The sequence below is a fragment of the Medicago sativa genome, chromosome 1 (assembly GCF_051527215.1).
Source record: "Medicago sativa cultivar Bolivia chromosome 1, Bolivia_mono, whole genome shotgun sequence".
NCBI lineage: Eukaryota > Viridiplantae > Streptophyta > Magnoliopsida > Fabales > Fabaceae > Medicago > Medicago sativa.
In genome coordinates, this window is record NC_140749.1 from 92,254,238 (window position 1) to 92,278,765 (window position 24,528).

At 31.4% G+C, this 24,528-nt stretch overlaps 2 protein-coding genes across 2 annotated transcripts; one reads left to right on the plus strand and one right to left on the minus strand.

Moving 5' to 3' along the window:
• Positions 1 to 496: 496 nt before the first annotated feature.
• LOC146959180 (annexin D5-like) lies at positions 497 to 4,383 on the minus strand. Its single transcript, XM_085740722.1, has 6 exons — positions 4,244 to 4,383; positions 3,222 to 3,367; positions 2,627 to 2,842; positions 1,923 to 2,138; positions 1,752 to 1,841; positions 497 to 952 (listed from the first exon to the last, which is right to left on the minus strand). The coding sequence occupies exons 1-6, from the start codon at positions 4,317 to 4,319 to the stop codon at positions 749 to 751; spliced, it is 948 nt and encodes a 315-aa protein (XP_085596848.1). The 5' UTR covers positions 4,320 to 4,383; the 3' UTR covers positions 497 to 748.
• Positions 4,384 to 15,087: 10,704 nt separating this feature from the next.
• LOC146959181 (uncharacterized) lies at positions 15,088 to 17,337 on the plus strand. The gene is made up of 2 exons (XM_085735063.1): positions 15,088 to 15,423; positions 16,539 to 17,337. Exons 1-2 carry the CDS (start codon positions 15,112 to 15,114, stop codon positions 17,058 to 17,060), a joined length of 834 nt encoding a protein of 277 aa, XP_085591189.1. The 5' UTR covers positions 15,088 to 15,111; the 3' UTR covers positions 17,061 to 17,337.
• Positions 17,338 to 24,528: the final 7,191 nt, after the last annotated feature.

Here is a 24,528-nt window from a genome sequence, read left to right on the forward strand (position 1 = left end):
GTTTAGGGGGCATTTTGCACATAAGTGTAAAACTTTAGGGGGATATTTGCAAAATGTCATGTTTACTAACAGAAAAATTTGACGGAGGGGGTAAATTGATTAACATTGTGCAATTTCAGGGGATAATTGACGAAACTTACAATTTCAGGGGGTAATCGACTATTTACTCGAAACTAAAATTATAGGGAAGATTTGTACGTGGCAGTTGTATAGTCTATTTTCCATTTGCAGAGATCGGTGTGAAACCATTTGCAGAGATGGCTTTTGAGATGCCAACAATAAAAAAATAACAAAAAGTACTAAAAACTTTCTCTACTTTTAAAAGCCGGTAAACAATTAAAGAGATAAAAAGAATTTGGAAACGCGGCACCATACACTGATCACTCAAAATTCAAATCTATAGTCTTTCAGACTTTCACCCACGTTTGCATATGTATTAAAAATCAAATATGCAAATGGATTAAAAGGTCAAAATATAACATGGAAAATAAATAAATAAATAAATGACCCATAGGCATCTGAAATTTAGTTAAGGTATCACATGTGTATGCACGAGCCATACTCAATTCCACTGCCCCTTGCTCCTTTTACACAAGTCCATAACTGAAACTCGAATGCAAGTTCATGATAGTGCTTACAAATGCATTACAAACTACAAAGCACAAAAAACTACCAAGTTTAAAACATTTAAGCATCAAAGTTTGAAGTATCCCAAAAGTTTAAAACATCAAAGTTTAAAACATCTTGACTAATGATTGGGACCCAAAAGTGCGAGAAGAAAAGTCCTGTAGTTGCCAGATGTTTCAGAGTGAACTGCATCATTCAATGTCTTTTTGTATTTCTTTGCATATTCAGCTTTGATGTATTGCATATCAATCTCAGTCCTTGTTACAATTACCCTTATCAGCGTGTTATCATTAGTCCCTAAACCTTTCATTGCCTTATACAATACCTGCATGGTTACAAAGGTGTGAATATACAAATTTTGTGCATAGGAAAATTAAGACATTTAAAAGGTTCTCTGGCATTCTTAATCCAAGTATGAAACATTGATACAAACACCGGACAAAACTCCACTCACACGTATACATCGTTAATAACTTTAGAAAATAAATGTGATTGAATGTAACCACGTCTTCCGTGTCAGACATCGCACTCGTCGGACACGACATGTCTTCAATACATAAAGAAGAGACTATCATACAATAGTATACACTCAACAAACATGGTAATGGTTATATGCCACCTTGACCAAAAGTTACACAAATTTAAATGAGTTAGCTAATACATTTGGCTCACCCTACTCTTACAAATTGCCCACACAAAATTTTAATGAATTAGGTTAATTCATAAAATTGTATTATGCATAGTATACTCTAATTCCTCTTATTAGAAATAAGAGAAGGATAAAAAGGAAATTCTATTGAAAAGTCTCTCACGTTATTTACTATATAATATCATTTGTTTCTAAAAAGTCCATGCTAATGTACTAATCTACATCATCATCATAAAGCACTCGATTATTATTTCATATATTAAAAAATGCAAACAGAAAAATAGAAACAATTTAAACTAAGAGCTTTTTAATTGGAGCAAGACAAAAAGACAATCTGGTTTTGGAAATATTAACCCTTTCATAACTATTTCCTGCCTCGAAAACACAAGCACACTGTTATTGAACACAAAAATTGTGGCTATTGCATAAAAGACTAAAAGAAGCATTTTGCAAAAGTTGAAGTGAAGATGGATACCTTTGCAAAATACTTTCCTGGATTAGTGGCACATTGGATTATTGTCAAAAGCGCGTTACCGAAATTCCCTGAAGCTTCATTCTTTACTGCCTGATATGATTTCAGCTTGAAAATCAATACTTCAATAGATAAATGAAGTTGAACAAATAAGATTAATGTGATCAAAAGTACCTTCTTCAATGAGTGACCATACATGTCATGATAATAAGAACTGACTGCAGCCAAATGTGCGGCACTCCTTTCACTGAATATTTGGACAAAAGTCTTTTCATCAGTTCCGAGTTTCTTTTCACCCGCTTTGTAGAGAACCTTTGCATCCTTCTCAGCAATTTCTCTATTAACCTCAGGGCCTTCGTGGCGAGGGGTACTTACATAAGCAAGCAAAATCTAAACAAGTTTTTTGCATAAATGGATTAGTTTTTAGTAGTCGCAGCTCCTTTGTTTTATAAACTTGAGACAGAGAACTAAGACATTATCATGAAAGCAATAAAGGAATCAAACGTGACAAAGTTTTCGCATCCTATGAGGAAAACCTATGAACTGTCTATGATTTAATTAGCCTTTAACATTTTGAATCTAGAAAGACATAAACACTTAAAAGTGTGTACCTTATTATCAGAAAAAGTTGAAATAACAACAGAAATTAGAGATGGAAAAAATAAAATTGGTCACCCTCTACTACTTAGAGGCGGATTAGAAACATATTTCACATTTGTCAATCTCTAAATTTCTGTTATAATTTCAACTTTTTATAGTAGTGTCGGATGGCATACACTATAATCAGAAGAATATGATAGGAGGATCCATAATGTGACTAATTTGTCATGTGATGACTAAGGCTCAATATAAATAGCATTTACACATAGAAACCATACCTTTTGAAGATCCCCCGAAGTGTTTGATTTGACTTCATGCTCAAGATAAACTCCAAACTTTGAATGGTATAGCTGTTTTAGATATTGTAGTTGGGATGGAGTGCGTGAACAGATTACTTCGGTAGCAGCTTCAAGGTTTCTGTCCACAACTAGAGACTTCCTGATGATTTCCACATCACGTCCTGCAGGGTCAGGCATCCAAAGTAGAACAGCAGTCTGAAAAACAGAAAAGTGTATGAGAAACAACAAAATATTATACGAAAAATAAAGACTAGAAAATTCAAAAATATGAAGAGAACTACTAAGTTGTTGAAAACTTGATCTGCTCTGTATGGTCTTTCATTGCAAGGGTTGGATTGATTGGTTTTGCATTTTACAAAAAGTTGTTACATTTTGTAATGTAAAAGATTGAACTATAGTTTTGATTGATCTCTTCTTTAACACACACTTTACAAAGTTATCTACTTATAAGACTACAGAATTGACTTTCAGAAAAATAAACAAACAATGAAAAATGTATTAAGTAGAAAATAAAAAGTCATGTAATTTGAATAACATGATCATTGAGTGTATACGATCACTAGTAATTTAGTACCTCTAACTTTCCACTCAGCTCCGAAACCAAGCGTTTCGAAAGCTCCTCTGAGTATGTTGTTCGATATTCTTGTTGGATGTAGGCACGCTGCGTCGCATCTCGATGAGCAAGAATGTTGATCACAGCATTTGTGTCACAGCCAAATCCTGTGAAACCATAGAATTAGAATGAAATAAAGGTTTCATGGAATATACTAATAGACTTTCCTTACAAGTAATCTCTTTATACAAAGAATATTTCGGATAATGCCCTGGAATAGAACCACATATTGAAGTACACTTTTTTCTAAAATGAAATTAGATGAAAAATACTAATGTGGATAATAAAAGCGTGTTACAGTAGAAATCAATGAAATTTTCTTCCAAAGTTCGAAAGCTCATTCTTCACCATTTCCTCTTGGTCCTCACAAAAAATGCAGATCTATAGTAGATGCAATTTGCAAACATTTAATACATGTACCAAATTAATGCAATTTTCAGTCTTACAAAAAATTGATGTAGTCTATGATACAATTCAATTTTATAAATGATTTGGGTATATACAGTATACCGTATACGTTGAATAATGGCTAAAAGTGAGTGAGGGGCAAAACTCTCACCTTGTAATATTAAGTTTGACAAAACTCAATTCGAATATCAAACCACCAGGGTCACGCTTCATATATCCATTTATAGATGTGAGAAGGGTGGCCTGGTAGCAATGACCAAACAGATCGTGGATAGGGTTTACTACTACTACTACTACTACAATATTTAGGCTGAGCCGAAATCAACTCTTATGGTGTGTAAGATGAAGACTAACTCTATTTATAGACTCACTTTTAGGCCTTATCAAACTCAATGAGCCTAACAATAAGCCGATTTTGTGGAATGAAATTAGGTAAAATAAAATTCTTAAGAGAGTACGTAATATAAAAAGGATCAATTTTTACAAACATGCCACAACCCTAAAAAAAGTCACAAGGCCATGCATGATTAAAAGCATGCAAACCTTGGAGAGAGATAGATAGAGAAAGAGGGTACCTTTGAAAGCACGGTAAAGTTGCATCGCATCATCTCTAGGAGAAGGGGGAAATGGAGGTACAACCAGTGTAGCCATCTTCTTCTACTTGTCTCAATCAATTTTCTTAAACGTCTGTATTTTTCTTTCAATATCATAAGTCAAAACAAGGGTATTTATTTATAGATCCAAGGTGCTGCCATGAATTTGGCACAAAATTAATTAACAATTAACACTAATTGACAATCAGTCATTAAGATTCCTTTAAAAAAAACCAGTGACAAAACGTTTGCATTAAATTATTTATTTCCTTTTTTACTTGATTCTATCTTTAATTGGCTTAATTAATTAGTTTTGACTTGATTCTCTTTTTCATCAAATTATTTCTTTCCATTTATTTTTCCTTTTTTATTTTAATTTTATTTTATGTTTTTTTGTTTTTGTGATTCTTTTGTAATAGGGAAAATTACATCCACCTCCCTTAAGGTTTATCAAAACGACATTGACACTCCCTCTAGTTTTGAAATTAACAATAACCTCCCTTAAGTTTTAATCAAATAGACAAACACTTCCCTTCTCTTTTAACGCCGTTAATTTTTCTGTTAACTTTTTTTTTTTTTTAAGAATCTTCTATCAACATTGTGGGGAGAAACCTTTATTGTTGATTCCAGTCAATCCACTATTCCACTAATATCATCAACCAAACATTCAAGAAACCTTATAAACCTTATAAGATTAGAATAGTAATGGGTTTGTAACCTTTTTGGCATTCCCTCTCAAAACTGAAATGTAAGTGTATTCATTCCTAACTTTTTAATCATTGTCATATAATTTACTAGTCTCGTCACCTTCCTAACTCATTTTTACCTTCAGTTTAATCTTTGCCTCGTCACACGTTGTTGCTGTCATCATTCCCATGGACGTTTATACTCTGAGATCTTGTTTGTATGTTTTCACCAATTACGTTGCTATATTGATTTATACAAGCATTGACATTTTGATTTGATTATCCTAATGAAATAAGATTTCAATTAAGAAAATAAATATCAAAGAAATGGAATTGATGGCATAAACAAAGGATTAGTGCTATATTAAATTGATGGTTAGATAAGATTTAGCAAAGTCACGCAATGTCCTTTGATCTTAAAATTAGGTTTAGAGTGTTTGGTATTGCATCAGTTCCACCATAGAATGGGATCTTCATGACAAGTTTGGTTAGTCTAATTGCAGATTAAGAAACTAGACATCTTATTTCTTCATCAACCAATTACACTTCAAACGGAAGAATGGAAGTGACGTTTCTGTAAAAACAAATATTGAGAACGGAAGGTTTTTCTTTTCTTCTTCAAACGGTGATTAAACAGAGTTAGTGTGAGGGGAGGTCAATGTCTTTTCAAAAAATAGAGGGGAGGTGAGTGACATTTAGTTAAAGTTTAGGGGAGGTTAGTGTAATTTTCCCTTTGTAATATTGATTGGGTTTGAGATCCCATTTTCAAAACTTTTGTTTTTATTATTGATTGGGTTTGAGATCCCATTTTCAAAACTTTTGTTTTTATTTGTTGTGGTGAGTTTCACTCCATTGGTAGACGCGATGCATAATATTTACAAAGTTAAGGTTCAAACATTGACCACCACAAAAAAATTGTTTTTATTTTATTCAATTTTTTTTTTGCTTTATTGGATTGAAGTTGGTCTAAATGAAAACTTAGTAAAAAAAAATTATACGAAGATACTCTATTAGTTATTTTTTAATTACAAAATAAAAAATTGGACAGAAAAATTCGAGTACAACACAAATAATTTAAACTGATTTTTTATATAAGTGCATCAAAGATGTATTTTTTAACAAAGCTTTTGTTTTTGTATAAATAAATAAATAGTTCGAAAGGAATTTTGTTTCAAAGGCCACCACATACAATAATTTAACCGATAACATCTTGGATTGACATATAGGCCAAAACCATTTGTCAACCCCAACTTCCACACGTCTACGTGAGCATGATTCAGTTGTCACGACAATCCATTGTTATATGTAGAAGTTAGAATTCGAAACTCGAACGTCCCACTTATTCAGCTTAATTCTAGCTACTAGACAACTTGGTAAAAAAAAAAAAAAAACAACTTCCACACAAGCCTCACCAATAAAGAAGGTTGGTGACCAGGAAGAAGAAAAAGGTTTATGTGGGGATGGGATCTTATTGATTGTTTGAATAGGTGATTTTGAATCCGAAGTTTGAATTGAAATTGTGTTGTAAATTCGATGTTTTGGGGTTCATGTGGGAGGTTCTTTGGGGTTTATGTTGCAGCGGTGTGGTGGTTGATATTGCCATCGTGGATAGTCTTGTGTTCGAGTTTTATTTTGGAGCTTGTTGTGTTTCTTTATTACTTTTGAGAGTTTACTCCTACAACAATACTTGTTTCTTGTATGTCTACATGAGCTTGGTTCAGTTGCTAATGACAATAAATGATATATGTAAGGTTCAATTCAAACCCCATACACAAAAAAGAAACTTGTTTCTTGTATTAGCAGCCCAATTCGATAACGACTTGTATTTGAATTAGTGTATTATTAATAAAATTTGCCGTTTAAAAAAAAAAATTAAACAAGGTATCATGGCATATATTGAAGATGTGAGACAATTTCCCCATTGACCTTCTTGAAATTTCTAATGTAAGATATGCACTATCCAACCTAATGGCAATATACTCTTCCAACTCGTTTCGACAACTAAAGAGAAGTCTTTGTTAAGGATTCAATGATTATTAAACCTAAAACGATTTGGCCCCCAATCATGAGAATCATAATTGAGCACAAAGTCGGCTCATACATTTCCTATTCGGTTGAATCCAAGTGGATTACCAAACAGTGGAAGACCAACCAACCCCAAATCTTTGACAAACCTATTAAAACACAAGAGTCTAAATCAACAAGCAGATGATTGTCGAGGCAAAATCCCTAAATAATTTTAAAGATAACAAACTTTGATGATTAAAGAATTAATGGACTTTTATTAATGTTCTTGAGTGATTAACTAAGACAGGAACAAAGTATAAATCAAACCAAGAAGCAAGTAATCAAAAAACATCAAAGCTTATGAACCCAAACAGAGTTCAGAAGGTTGGTCAGAGTTCATAAGGTTTAAGATAGTTTAGTAGGTTGTTCTTATGGTTTATCAAGAACAAGCCAAAAAATATATGAAGAATATCAATAACATTCAAGGCTCACATGACATAAATAAAAGTCCAAAAAAATATTTAGACTTTAGATCAATCAAGGATTAAATGCATTTATTTGGATAAAAGTCAAAAGGCATATTCATTGTTCTTTACTTATGAACAAATGAAGTACAAAACATTAGGAATATTGTTCTAAGAATATCATCCTAGATGTTATGAAAATTGCACTTCATTGATGTTTTACTATTAAGATTTGATTACATCAAATGAAAGTCTTACAATCATCCTAAGTGAAACAAATGAACATTATGAGTTCAAAAGGTTCGTTCCAGCTACATGTTTTATCTGACAGAATAGTACAGTAAACAAAAACAAAAGCAAAAGCAAAAAGCAAGCTCAAAACTTATTCATTAGAATTGGACACGTATGAGAGCAGGTACTGTACAAAGACCAACAAATTCCCTAAAGCATGAGCATGAAGTGACAATTCCAGTTTTCTCTCTCCTACACAAGTTCTAAGATAGATCTCTAAAGGCATGGGTCTAGGAACTTACTGAAGTTCATACGAAGAACAAAGTTCATATGATGAACCCATAAATTCACATGATCTTCATACATATGAACCCATGAACATTCTGAAGTTCATACTGATGAACATATGAACATTCTGAAGTTCATTTGATGAACCCACAAACATTCTGAAGTTCAGAATGTTGTTCCATATTTTAAAGCAAAAGTTACTAAGAACCATAACACGTGACACAAGGCTATTGGATACGTTCTAACAACTACATGCGGTCAAGAAACTCTATAAAAGGGATAAAAGACTCAACATTGAAGGATATAACTAACAAGCATACTTAAACAACTTATTAAAAGCGTTTAAAGCTTCAAACCTAATCTGATTACACAAATCAATTCCAAAGATTCATAAAATCTTAAAGAGTGGGTGGTAAACAACATTCTCTTATCTTCTAAAAGATAATCTTCATCCTCTTCTTCTTCTTCTTCTTCTTCTTGTTCAATTTCTTTCAAACTTCCAAATCATTGTAAGAGAAAATCTCGTCTAACTTTAAGGGTATTTGATAAGTGCTCAAAAGTAATATATTTCATGTGGAAAAAGAGGCATTTTTAGTGACTTGTTATGCAAGTTATCTACGGAAAAGCAATCAATTGTTGTAATTATACCATTTATGCTTTATATGCCTAATTCTACCCAATTTATGCAGGAAATGACAAGCAAGGACCAAAACTCAAATGTGTGAACCAAGCAAATCTCGCTTACGCGAGGTCATCTCGCTTAAGCGAGATTCCTCCAGGGAGAAGCTCAACATTCGCTTACAACTCGCTTCCAGGTCGCTTGTGCAATTTTAGAATCTCGCTTATGCGAGATCATCTCGCTTACGCGAGATTTCTCCAAGGAGCAGATGAGCATCTCGCTTTCCATCTCGCTTCCATGTCGCTCAAGCAGGATTCAAAGGCGGTTTAAGTTTGAAGCAACCTCGCTTACGCGAGTTCTAACTCGCTTACGCGAGATTTCTCCAGGGATCACTCGCTTCTGGCTCGCTTCCAACTCGCTTACGCGAGATGCAACACATCAAGGATCAGGGCTACGTGGCAATTCTTTATTGGCCATGGCTAAATATTTTGGCTTCTCGCTTAAGCGAGATGTATCTCGCTTAAGCGAGATTACACGTTTTTAGCCCATTTAAATACAAGTTTTCCCTCTCTCTAAGATTATTCACTATTCCATTGAAACATTTTATACATTTCTAGAGAGAGGTTAGAGCTATTTCATAGAGAGAAACACAAAGCAAGTGATTAAGGAGTAGATTCAACCCTAGATTCATTGAGACATCAAGGATCTTGGCATGGAATCTTCATCTTTCCTTCATTCCTTGCATTAGTTTACATGTCTATGTGTAACTATCACCTTCTTTGTAGTATTGAGGTAACAATCAAGCTATTATGTAATCTTTTGATCTTTTAATATATAAGGTTCTAGCTTAATGATTCAATATTGTTGTTATTCTTGCTTTTAATGCTTTCAAAGAGATTCAAGATGATTTGGACACAAACTCTTGAATCTAGAACTAGAATAACAATCTATCTTATGTTATATCACTCTTGACAAGTTTGTAAACCTTTGATAATTACTTTTAATCAAGCTTTTAATGCTTTCGGATACTTAATCAGGCTGGACACGGTCGATTAAGTTATCCGATCGACTTTGTTATCGTTTAAGGAATTTGGACACGAATGTTTAAACGCTAACTTGGAAATAACGATGTCGCTTTGGACACGAAGGATATTGTAGAAATGATTGTAATAATATTGGTTATAAAGCTAGAGTCTGTTAATCGATCGAGAGATTGCTGTTGTTATGCTTGCTCGTTATCTTATACCGCAAGTGAAATAGTTCGATCCCCTCTCGTTTTTACTTTAGTGTCATCTATGGATATAGTGTTATAAACAAACAAATTATATCCAAACCCTTAACGTGAACTATTGTGAAAATGCTTATGATTAACGTAACTCCCTATGGAAACGATCCTATATATACTCACGTGTACATAGTTATATGACATGTAGGAAAAATCCTACATCAGTATTAAAGTGCTAGTTGAGTAGAAAAGTGTTAAGTCACATGTGACTTAGCAAGAAAAGTTGTAAGCCTGTTGAGGCTTGGAGAATACATGTTGTAATTGTTCCAAGGGAACATAAGTGTAAGGTGCATGAGTTGAGAAGGTTGTCGTAAGTATCATAGTGAAAAATCTCACCTAAGGTGGGGGACTGAAGTAGCCTACATTGGACGAACCAATATAATTTTTGTGTGTTCCATTCTTCTATCCATTTACTCTTTACTTGCAGTATTCACATCACACACAAAATTATTAGAAGCATTTTTTAAGTAAAGGATTAAATTTTAAAAAAGGTCACAATTCAAACCCCCTTTCTTGTGACTGTTATATCCACTTCAAAAATTTCTCCTCTTTGGCTCATACCTAACTCGATTGGTATTGAAATCTCCCATAACACACCAAAAATCTGCCATTCACATTTGTTTTGCTAGCAAAATCTCACTACACAACTATTTTTATCCGGCCTCTACTCCATCACCACCTCTAACAAACCCAAATTGATACTAGTCTGCCACTTCTATCCATCGCCAAAATTTAACTGCAATTTCTCTTTTTCAATGACAATAGTAATTTAACAAAAATAATATAAATTTTTTATCTTTTTTAATACCACCAATAGTATTTTTTTTGTTGGTAGTGGCCGGGGTTTGAACCCCGGACCTTGCATATTTTATGCATTGTCCAAACCAGCTGAGCTAAGCTCACGAGGACATACCACCTACAATATAACGTCAATATAGGAAAATTTGTTTAAATGTATAATTGAAATTATAAAAATTTAGCCCAAAATCTCTATCCCTTTCATATATAGTTTAGATAATATTGTTCCTATTGTAGTGGCATATTTCCTATTTTAATGGGATTGAATTTCTTAATTAAAATTTAAAATAATATTATTAAAGGATAAATAGTAAATAAAATAGTTTAAATAAAGGGTAAAATAGGTAATGAAAAGTCAGCCTAAACTCAGATTTTTTTTTTTGACATGCTCATGTATTTTCTTTCTACTAGCCTAAATTTTTTTTTATTGCGCTAATGTTTGAAAATTATGAATGTTGTTTTTTTATGAAATTTTAATTTTGATTAAAAGTAAAAACATAAAGGTTTTTTTGCTTTCAAATTATAACAAATCAAACTAACCATGATTATATATTTCAATGAAACGTAACCAACAATATAAAAAAAAATACTGTAAATTCTTATTTTTTTAATGACACAAACAACAATCTTTATTATAGAAAAAGTTGTTGTTTAAGGGTATAATTGGGATAACGAAAAAGTAAGTATAGATAAACTCATCTAGTTTGTTATACTTTTTAAATGATAAAGAAAAAAGCCGGACATTTGTGTTTGTTATACTTTTATTTTAATATTTAAATTTATTCTTATCTATTTATTACATGTGTTGTTTGTATTGAAAATTGAGGGATTTTTCGAAAGAGAAAAAGCCATCCAAAAGAGGTGAAAGAAGTTCTTTTCTTTATATATAACTAGCGAAAAGAAGGGAACTCACGTGTCCGTCTTACCATTCTTTTTATTGCGCTAACGTTTGAAAATTATGAACGGTATTTTTTTAATGAAGTTTTGATTTTGATTAAAACTAAAAATATAAATGTTTGTTGTTTTCAAGTTATAAGAATATAAATCAGTTTTTGGAAGCCTTTGGTTGATCGTATTAGAGCTCGCCTGGAGGGTTGGAATAATAAGTTTCTATCTTTTGGTGGTCGCCTGGTACTTCTGAAGTCTGTCTTGTCCTCTCTTCCGATTTACTTTCTTTCCTTTTTCAAGGCTCCTACAGGTATAATTTCTTTTATTGAATCTATTTTTAAAATTTTTTTCTGGGGGGGTTGTGAGGTCTCTAAAAAAATTGCTTGGATAAAATGGGATTCTATTTGTGTACCTGTTAATTGTGGTGGTCTGGGGGTTCGGAGGTTGGGGGAATTTAATGTAGCATTGTTAGGAAAATGGTGTTGGAGGATGTTAGGGGAGAAGGATGGGTTGTGGTACCGCGTGTTAAGGGCTAGATATGGAGAGATGGGAGGGAGTATTCGGGAAGGGGGTAGCGACTCTTCTATGTGGTGGAGAACCATTTGTCATGTGAGGGAAGGGATGGGATTGGGGGTTGGAAATTGGTTTGATGACAATGTTAGGAGGGTGGTAGGTAATGGCAGAAACACTTTCTTTTGGACTGATAATTGGCTGGGTGGAGCAACATTAAAGCTTCAGTTCAGTCGCCTGTATGAGTTGTCAGTGCATAAGGGGTGTACGGTGGAGGACATGGCTAGAATGGGGTGGGGGGAGAATGTTAATGGTTGGGGTTGGAGAAGGCGTTTGATGGCGTGGGAGGAGGATTTAGTGAGGGAGTGTTCGGCTTTATTGGTTAACGTTGTTTTGCAGGAAAATATTCAGGATTCTTGGCGGTGGTTGCTGGATCCTTCACATGGGTACTCAGTTAGTGGGGCGTATCGTTTCCTAACCTCTGCCGAGGAACCGATGACTGGTAGTGACTACAATGATGTTTGGCATAAATTGGTACCCGCTAAAGTTTCCATTTTTGCATGGCGTCTTCTTCAAAACAGAATTCCGACAAGAGCAAATTTGGTGAGACGTCTTGTTCTCCAACCGCATGACAATCTGTATGGTGGAGGATGTGGCAATATTGAGACGACGGATCATCTTTTCCTTGGTTACAATGTTTTTCAAAATGTTTGGTATTTATTTCTTCTTTGGCTTGGAATCTCTTATGTCTGTCCAGGGCTGATCAAAGATCATTATAATCAATTTACTAATATGGCGGGCATGCCGCAAGCAGCATCTTCTTGCTTAAAGGTTATATGGCTTGCTTCTATTTGGACAATTTGGAAGGATAGAAACATTTGTATATTCAAAAATACGGTAATTGATCCTAATAGTATCTTGGACAAAGTGAAGCGGACTTCCTTTTTATGGCTATCGTCAAATATTGTTCCTTTAAATTTTGGTTTTCATGACTGGTGGCGACACCCACTACTTTGTTTTGGTGTCATGTAATTGTTTCTGATTTGTCCGGTGGTGGCATTTTAATTTGTGCCTTGCAGTTGTAATAGATTTTGGGTGAATCACCATTTTAGCACATCTTGTGCGGGGTGAATTTCTCCTCATTTGAGCAATATATTCCATTTTGATTTGTTCAAAAAAAAAGTTATAAGAAAGCAAACTAACCATGATTATCTATCTATTTCAATGACACCAACAATATAACAAAAAAATATAATGTAATTTGTTTTAATGACACGAACAACAATCTTTATTATAGAAAAAGTTGATTGAGGGTATAATTGGGATAATGAAAACGTAAGTATAAATATACCCATTTAGTTTGCACACTTTTTAAACGATAAAGGAAAAAAAATATATATATATATATATATATATCTATATATATATATATTTTGACAAGATATATATATATTCATATCATGTTTGTTACATGAGTTATTTGTATTGAAAATTAAGGACATTTTTGGAAAGAAAAAGATATATATATATATATATATATATATATATTCATATCATGTTTGTTACATTTTTTAATATTTAAATTTATTCTTATCTATTTGTTACATGTGTTATTTGTATTGAAAATTAAGGATATTTTTGGAAAGAAAAAGGCAGCCCAAAAGAGCTGAAAGGGATTGTTTTCTTTATATATAGTATAGATAATATAGATATATATATATATATATATATATATATATATATATATATATATATATATATATATATATGCACACACACTATATATAAATAAAATACATGGTTTTGGACTGACATTTTCACTTTCAATTATACCCTCATACAAATTTGACTAAAAAATGTTAGTTTATTAGGGTTAAGGATTTATGTTATGTCTATACTATATATAAAAAAAAAAACTACCCCTTTCAGCACTTTGGGCTGAATTTTTATTTCCAAAAATACCCTAAATTATCAATACAAATAACATATGTAACAAATAGATAAGAATAAATTTAAATATTAAAACAATTGTAACAAACACGATATGAATATATTTTTTTTGTTTTTTCCTTTATCATTTAAAAAGTGTAACAAACTAGATGAGTATATTCTTCACCAAAAAAAAAAAAGATGAGTATGTTTATACTTACTTTTTCATCATTTCAATTATACCCTTAAACAACTTTTTCTATAATAAAATTGTTGTTGGTGTCTTGACCAAAAAAAAAAATTGTTGTTGGTGTCATTAAAAAATAATTTAGATTATATTTTTCTGTTATATTTTATTATTGTCGGTGTCTTTGAAGTATATAATCACGGTTAGTTTCAATTTTTATAACTTGAAAGCAACAAACATTTATATTTTTTTTTCAATATTAATAAAAATTAAAATTTCACAGAAAAAACACCGTTCATAATTTTCAAACGTTAGCGCAATAAAAAGAGCGGAAAGACGGACACGTGAGTTCCCGTCTTTTCGCTAGTTTGTTATAATGTTGGTATCGTTGAAATATCTATTTTTGTTACAATATTAAAGTGTAACATATCTATTATCTATACCTATAATTTTAAACAAAATCAAAATAATTTTAGTCAAAATTTTATAAAAACTATTGTTCTTAAGTTATACGCATTAACGCAATAAAAAGAGCAGACGATACTTCTAAACTATAGTAGTATAATATTTATATAACACTGTCGATATTGATTTAGAATATTTTAAAATTTGATTTTTATTTTTATTATTTTATTTAAATATATGGTGTAGAAATAAGTTTTTTTTTTGACAGAATTTAGAAATAGGTTTGATAAAGAGAAAAACGATATACACTCAATCTAACTCTATACCTAGAGCCGTGAGAATACCTAGAGCCGTGAGAATAAATGTTTAGGAAGAGAAGGGTGGGTTTTATCCACATAATTAGGAAAAGGGTTTTTCCACATAACAGCATCGCAAATCGCAATTCTTCAAAAAAAAAAAAAAAAAAAAAAAAAAGCATCGCAAATCGCAAGAAACCTTCACTTATTTATTTTAATAAGGATTGAACGCGCTAGCTAATTGCGATAGAAGAAAGATGAAGGTGAAGTGTTGCGACGGCGTTGTGTTTGAGCTTGAAGATAATTTGGTGTATGCATCTTCGACTGTCAAAAAATTGATAGTGGAAAATATATCTAGCAGAGGATGCTTTGGTGGATGCCTCTTCGGCAGCGGCCAGGGCGATAATTGTGAGATCAGTTTTGCTGAAGAGATATCTAGCGAAACTCTTTTGAAAATCAATGAGTACGTGAAGAAACATGCAGATGCCGGAGATAATGAAAATAGTGTCCGTAGTTGGGACCTTGAGTTCATCGAAGTTGATCGCCACACGTTGTTTTCCCTAGTTTTAGTAAGTTATTTTTTCTTTTCTCATGTCATACTTATATTTTTACATGTAACATCATGATGTTAGTTTGATTATTTTGGAGTTAAATTTTGAGATTATGTTTGCTATGTGAAATTTATGTTGAGATAGAATCAATATCGTAAGTTATTAGTATCAACATGTTTTGGCAATGGTACCTCACTCATGATATCACAAACAATTAGTGTCTTTTGGTCTTTAACCCTTTAGTTCTTTAATGAGTTGTATTTTACTGTGTCAGATTGTGTCAATGACTTAGTCAGTGAATTAGAGTTATTCTGGTTTATTTTGATTTACTGTTTTTGACAGTGTGGTCAATTAGAGTCATGAACTCTCTTTTGCATGGCTATACAATCGTTGTAAATACACAGAGAAAATCAATTGAATAGAAACATTTTTACCTAAGTCTCTGTCATTTCAATATTCTCAACAAAAAAAAAAAATAAAAAAGACCATTAAAATTTCTCAACAAAAAAAATAATAAAAAAGACCATTAAAATTTCATAGTTTGGTCATAAGCTAAATAAAGTTAACCAGATATTGTTATATCCAGGATTAAACTTTGATACCCCCGAGTATAATTTGCATAATTGAACGTCTCAAGTAGGTAGCTAGATTGGTGAACTAGGGGACCACAAAGAAGTTTTAAGCAAAGGAGTTACGGAGTTCAAACCCTAAAAACTAGCATCATAACAGTAAATTTGTTTGCCCATCCAAAAAATTCACTTGAGTAGAGTTCAACCACTAGCATATGTTGAGAAATTTTATTCAAATTAAACACAAACAGTACATGAATTTGCAACATGGGATTGGAGGTTGAAAATGTTGAAAGTTATGTAGCTTTTTACATGTGTCTAGAGTTGGTGTTGTTGTGGCTCCGGTGCTTGCAGCAAGACTAGTTAAAATCAAAGTAGCAGGTGTTTTTTGAGGTTCACGGAGACTTGGCTTCGTGAATTTGTGTGTTTAGAAAGTTTATCTGATATAGTTTGAGTGTGTTTGTCAGCTTTTATAGACTATGCTATCTCTAGTTGGCTGTATTAATTATTGTTTTTGTGTAATTTTCATACTGTCTTATCATTTGACTTTCTCTGGTTTTTCAGGCAGCACACTATCTCAAAATTAGGGATCTTCTCGATTTGTTATGCGAGGCTGTGATGATAGAGAATGATACGACTCCTGAGGAAGAAGAGGAGTATCAAGGCACAACAATAGGGGAAGAAAAAGGAAAAAATATAATAAGTGAAGAGTTGTTGGGCCAGCAGTGTAGTATGGAAGAAAGAGGAGGGATCCATACAGTAAATCTGTTAAAAGGAGGGAGCTCAAAATGGGGTAATGCAAGAACTTACTTAAAATTATACATAGAAAACATGAGTGTTAAAAGACTCTCTGATGAAGAAGTGGCCAATCTGGCAGAAGACTATAGAGCTTGCAAAATCCAACAATGTCTGGCAACAGTCCTCAAGCCAATGAAGTACAAAACGAGGCATAGCAGAGCGGGTGTGCTTACAAACCGTTATAAGGAGCAAGGGATGTTTACAAAGAGTGTAAAGGCTGCAAGAGCGGGTCCCCTCCGTAGAAGGAATGTAAGGGGGAGCGAAAACCTCCAGCAACAGTATTTTTAATAATTTCCCGTTCAAAAAAGAAAAAGAGTCAGACAAAAACATGCTATGTTAAAATTAGAGTAGTTTATGCAAATTTAAGCTTCTTTTTTTTTCTTTTCTTCTTTTCTTATTGTCATAGTACAATGCATTGGATGGTATTTGCTAAAGATTTATTAATATCTTCAATTTCATTACTTTCCTTTTGTTTTCTAAATTCTGCATTGATGTCCTTTTAACTCAATTTGCTAATGGGGCAACACTATGCTTTAGTTTGTGTGTCTTGAAAAAGATGTGTTTGGCTTGGGTCCATGATAATATTTTATATAGAATTGTTTTGGAACAAAGTTGAAAGTAGTTATGATTTTCAATGCTTTACTGTATAGAAGAATGCAATTAGGCAGAAAATTTGTATGAATTCATTGAGATGGAACATTATGTATGTTGTCATTATGTGCTTAAGATATGCCTTGTTAGTGTAAATATAATATAACCACAACAACATTAAAAACAAGGCCAAGAAAAGAGAAGATACAATTAAGATATGATATGCCTAGCAGAGAACTCTTGTTATTTTTGTACGCATAACATAAGATGCTTCCTCCTTTGCATTTACATGACAGTGATACAATTAAGATATGATAATCATAATTCATGGTGGTATGTATTGACCCACAAACAATTATTGCATAATCATGACTTTATTGATTAACATCACATTGAGTTTGTTTTGGAAAAGAGTAGTAAATCAATGTGTTAATGGGAAACATGAGATGTCTTCTTCTTCTTAAAAAAGGGAAATATATGAGATGTGGAATATCATCAATTGCGTGCCAAAACCTGTTGAAAAAAGTGTCTTTGGTCACCGAGACGGGTAGCTCACTTGATTGAATAAAGGGATTAAAGTAGTTAAGGAGTGAAAGGTTTATGATTCAAATCCTGAGAAAATACTAACATAATAACAATTAACATAGTAATATTTGTCATTCAAAAATAGAAATTTCAAAGATGTTGTATAAGAAGTTAAGACTCCTCTAAAAAAAAAAAAGAAGTAAAGACTATGTGCAGTATTTTATTTCCAGGCCCAAATTGTTTTTTTGTTTTTTTTTTTATAATTTTTAGCTAGATTTCATATCATATAAATCAATCTTTATAAATTAATCACAAGTATATGGTGTAGTTCAGTGATAAATGCACACTATTTAGGTGTGGAACTGGGTTCGATAGGCCATGTTTGCCCCTGAGCGCTACCCCATTCCAAAATCTAAAGTACTATCAATTATGAGCAATAATTATTAGTTAAATTTAGGCTAAACTGCACTTTTCGCCCCCTAAGTTTCATAATCTTGCGATTTTTGTCCCCTATTAAAAAAAATGAAAAGTTGGCCCCTTTCGTCCTAAAGTTGTTGAGAAGACGCCACGTGTTCCAAAAAGGGGCCATAATCGCAACTTTTTGTAAAGATAAGAGGTCAAAAAGCATATTTGTCATATGTTAGGGGGTCAAAAGAACATATTTCCATAAACACGGGCTCACTTTTTTCATTTTCTTTAATAAGGGGACAAAATCCCAACATTTTGAAAATTAGAGGTGAAAAACACAGTTTAACCTTAAATTTACCGTATAAATTGACACTAGAGAACGACCTTCAAACCTTGAGGAAAAATCATTTATTATTTTTAATAGGTCTCGAAAAACCTTAAACTATGCGTTCATTTTTTGAAATATTTCACAAAGTTTCAAATTAGAATTACAAAGTTTCTTTACCACTAAGTCTCGAACAGTTGGTTGATATGCACATGGATGAGTCTTGTAAATCATGAGAATTATCTATTTAATTTTTGGTTGAGGAAATGAAATTCGATTTTTATTCATAAATATTACAGTACTAGTTTTTCCACCCGTGCAACGCACGGGCTAGAAAAGATTTATTGTGGCTTAAATCAAATACTTATAGCCTCTCATGTTTTTTGAGGAATTTGAAACTGTAGACTTAATTAAATAGTAACTTAATTGAAACACATGTAACTCGATGTTTTAAAGGAATATGAAACTTTGGACATTTAATAAAAATTTAAATCAAATACTTTATAGCCTCCCGTGATGCATAAATTAAAAAGTGGCAAAATATTTAGTTAGTTAACCATATACAATAACGTAAGATATAACGGTAGACTCGTGTTAGTAGAGGAATTAGAAAGTTGTATTAGTAAAGAATTAATTAACTAATAGAGACCATCTATTATTCATATATTATTTTTCATTAGTGAAAGAAAGCCGTATATAATTGCATGATTTTAAAGGAGTACTCAGCCTATGCTGTATATAATGATGGATAAAAACAAATAGGATTTCTCATGCCAAGACTCGTGGCTAATTGGAAATAGTCAAGAGAGGAACGTCGATAATGCACCAAACTAAGAAACATTTTTAAAGTTTTGTAGTGATTTTTCTCATCCTTTTCAATTCTTCCCTTTTATTTTCTTTTGTTTTAACTTTCGTTCATCTTCTGGATTTGAAACATGTTTGTGTACAATAGGTCCATATAACATTTATAAATGGTCTAAAATAATTAAGTACATAAAAATGATAATTTACCTAAAAGAAGAGGAACGAAAGTAACATCTTTCAAATTTTATAGTCCTTATTGATACATAGAGACATTGATTACATGTTGAGTATAGAGACATTGCATATGTAAATCTAAACTTAAATAACAGCAGCAATGGTGCACTTTGAACTTGATGCTCCATAGATAAACTCCCTCCATGCACATAACTCCACATGTATATTAATTAATTAATATACAAAGCCTTCCTAGAATATCTTATTCATGTTAAACACTTCAAAACAAAAGATCTTTAACTCTCAGGAAAATAACATACTTAAAATAGGTTATGTAAATAAATAAGTTTTTATTTTAATTTATAAGCTCTCACAAAAAAAAATTGTATCTTCATAAATGATTTTTTCATAAAATACCTTAACAAACTTATAGATAATACGTAAAATCTTATTTATTTGCATAAGTTGTTTTGTATAAGCTCTAAAATAAGCTAATTCAAACGGACACTAACTTGATTTTTTAACTAGTGTATTTACCCAGCGTTGTCCGGGTTATACAAATAAGTAAGGATAATTTTATATGCATGGTATTTGCAAACAAAATTCACCACGGACCGATACAAAACACATATCTTAATGAATACACAGAAATAGAATAAAATAAATCATATGCAAACGGGTGAATTAAGTGAATTTAGTAAAATTATTAATTAATACATAGAATGAAACAAACATATTTTAAGTACCCGGACTCGAAAAAAAATATTTTATATCAACTCAGTGGTATAGGCTTTCCTAAGAATAAAAAAAATTCATTTGGTAATAATGCATTTTTTTGTATAAGAAAACTATTTTACATGTTGATATTTGAAATTATTTATAAATACCTTAATATCCACTAATGTTTGGTGAATGAATATTCACACGAATATAAGAATGGCATAAATATCGGTTTTATCAAATAAAGAGTGTTAACTACTATTTATATCCTCCTTCAAAAAAAAAAAAACTACTATTTATACCCATGGACATCTATTATCATCCCCGCTAATAGTATAGTCACAACAACAACAAAATTATTTCCTAAAAAATCAAAATTATCATCATTGTTATTTATAAAATCACACTTTCATTAAAAAGTGTAGAGAGAGAGAGAGATAGTATAAAGAATAATACAAACCTTACGATAATTGATTCAAAATTGATAATTTTTTATTTGACATTCAAAATAGCTGCAACAATTTTTTGTTGATATATAATGAAATAAACATCTAAGAAGAACAAATGAAAGAAACGTTGATAAATTTAGTTTTTTTTTTTTTTCTGTTGTAGCTTGACAAATGAAAATATTCAACATCATCTGTTTTTTATATGCTACAAAGCATAGTAAAATAAAATCAAAACATACTAAAAAAAAATGTGCACTTTCACTCTTTATTCTCAGTTGAAAAAAGGAATACTCATACAAAAAATAATTAATAATGAGATGAAAAAAAAACATAAACATAAGAAAAAATTATATTAAGTGGGGAATAATCAAAGATAAATATTATAAAGTACGTAAAAACTCTAATAAATAAAATGGTTAAAGAGTGTTGGGAAAAAAAGGCAAGATAAAAGAATATTAAAATAAAATTATGGATGAAATAATAAAATATATTACAACGTTAATAAAACATGTAAAAAAGTGTGAGAATAATATAAGTGGTTAGTTTCCATAGAAGAAAAATTATAAGTAGTTAGATATATATAGAGAAAATATAGGAAGTTGTTCCATGAAAATAAAATCAAAGTAGATATAGATTATTTTATGAGATGTTTATGCTAGATAGGAAAATGAGTTTTGTAAAAATAAAACATAAATATTAATATCGGAATGAAAATGTTCATAAACAATTGTCATTTTTCATTGGATTACCGAAAAGAAAAAACTCATAGGAATGTAGTTCTATTGCATCAAATAAACCAAGTGTGAGATAAAAGTACATGAACATCATAAATTTATTTTGAGTAAATGTAAATTAAATATTTGGCTCATTTTTTTTTATAGATTAAATAGTTGATTTTGACATTCAATAATTTCGAGATTATTGTTTAGAGACTTTATGAGAAAGCATAATTAATTTTTGTGTTTGTTTATCATAATAACAATCGTACTTCTTTGAAAAAACAATTCAATTTTTTTGGATACAACTATATAAATGGATTTTTGTTACAAAAATACCTTTATCTTTTATACTTATTTTGTCCCACCTCTAATATATATATTTTGAAAAGCTACTCTAAATATTTTTTTATTTGAAACTGTTTTTCGATTATTTGTTTTAAGATCCTTGTTTTTTTTAAAAACTATAACAAACATACAATGCTCCTTAAAGTGATTTTTTTAAGTTATAAAAAACGGCCTCATAGAGCCTGTTTGTTAAGGATTAAAATAAAAATGATTTTGACATTCAGTGATTTTTTTTAGATTTTATAAATAAATAAAAAAATCAGAATCTATTTTGTGTTTTTTATCATAATAAAATATATATTTTTTAAAATAATTTAGTTTGTTTAATACAAATATAAAAAAAGAAATTGTTACAAAAAACACTTGTCAATAATTTTCTCTCTCCACTACATAAGATTTTTTTGTTATAAAAGGATAAAAATATGTTGAAATGTCAAATGATAAGGATGAAACAAAATTGTGTTTTTGTTGATCACTAACTTTCAAAAATAGAGAATAAAAGATAGATTGTTGATTGATAATTAGAAAATTTTAAAATTTAATGATTAGTTTGTTGAGATATTTATGCTACATACTTATTAAAAATAAATTAAAAATGTAAATAAAATATAATGATAAGAACAAAGTAATATATCAAGTTTGTTGAGATATTTATGCCAAATAAAATATTAACTTTAGAAAATAGAAAATATAATAAAAATATTAAGAATAAACGTGGAAGCGAAATGTGGCATTAAAGTCTTACTTTTTATATATACTTATACTATTGATATAAAGAAAACACCCCCTTTCAGCTCTTTTGGGCTGACTTTTGCTTTCCAAAAATGTCCTCAATTTTGAATACAAATAACACATGTAACAAATAGATAAATATAAATTTGAATATTAAAAAAAATGTAACAAACAATATGTGTGTGTGTGGTTTTTTTTTCCTTTGTCATTTAAAAAATGTAACAAACTAAATCAATATATTTATATATACTTACTTTTTCATCATCTCAATTATACCCTTAAACAACTTTTTATATAATAAATATCGTTGTTTTTTTAGGGAATAATAAACATCGTTGTTGGTTTCATTAAAAAAAATAGATTATATTTTTTTATTATATTGTTGGTGTCATTGAAATAGATAATCATTGTTAGTTTGGTTTGTTATAACTTGAAAGAAACAAACATTTATATTTTTTGTTTTAATCAAAATCAAAATTTTATAAAAAAAACACCGTTTATAATTTTCAAAAGAGCGGAATAAAAAGAGCGGAAACACGGGTACGTGAGTGCCCGTCTTTTTGCTAGTTATTAATGATAAAATTAAGGAATAAATTCTACATAATTTCAATTATTTTATAATTATGCATTTTTTTGTATAAAAAAATCATTTTACTCGTCAATATTTACAAAAAAATTATAAACATTTTATTATCCATTAATACTCTGCTAACTCCTATTTACACGAATGTGACAACAGCATAATATGAGTTTTACTAAATATCTATCAATACTCACGTGTCCGTCTTTCTGCCCTTTTATTGCGCTAACGTGTGTAGATTATCAATATTTCATAGAAATTTTGTGTGTTAATTACAAACGATACTTATATAAATATTTTGATATAGATTTTAATATATGTAACACCCATACCAGACGTATCTAGAAAGTCTAGCACGTGTGTTAATATTAGTACTGGATACATTAAAATTTACAACATAAATTACACACGAATGAATATTTATACAACAAATTGCGTTCGTACATAAATCGCATAAACATCACGACTATACATATATAATTTCATCCTTCAATATCCAAAGCATCCTGCAGCGACACGAACGCACACTTGCTGAAACATTCATCCGACTTCAAGCTTGCATAGCGTCCTGCTTATCTGAAACAAATAAGGATTGGGATGAGACATAATGTCTCAGTGAGTTCCACCTAATCCTAGGCTATAGGCAACCTCAAGGGGAAAACCTACGGTCACCACGTGTCTACATTACAACCTGACGGTTGATTATACGTGTGTGGGGACTTGCATGCTTAGACGGTAGTGCATACTAGAGCCGTCATATTCTTATCCTAACTTGTTATAGGCTTCACTTCCTATACGTGTCATGGCGGTCGAGGGGAACCTAAAACCGCATTGCCAAAGATACGCTCTACGTATCAAGGCCTAAGCATACATAATCATGGCACGATTCTAAACCGGACGATTAGGGGAAACCTAAGATCGTCATCGGCATAACATACTTTACTTGTTCTCTACATAACTTGCTCATGTCTTATGGCATCTAATGCCCTTGCTCATAACTTAATCATAAACATAACATACATAGTCGTGCATAAGTTCATTCATTAGGTTAGCGTTGAACAAACAATTATTATCTTGGTTCATTTTACGGATAGTCCCGGGTGGAGTAACCCCGAGATCAATCCCATACATGACCGATGTACGTACATCGGACTCCCTCGGTGTCGTGCGGGTCCCTTGCGGCTTGAACCGTTCCCCTTAGGTCGAGAACCTCCCGTATCCCCCTAGCGTGGATAACAAGAGACACGAAGACCTACGTCTTGTTAATTTCAGTGACATGCGGGTCCCTTACGGCTTGAATCGTTCCCCTTAGATCGAGAACCTCTTGTATCCCCCTGATGTGGATAGCAAGAGACATGCCACCTACTTATTAAGTCATAGTCTT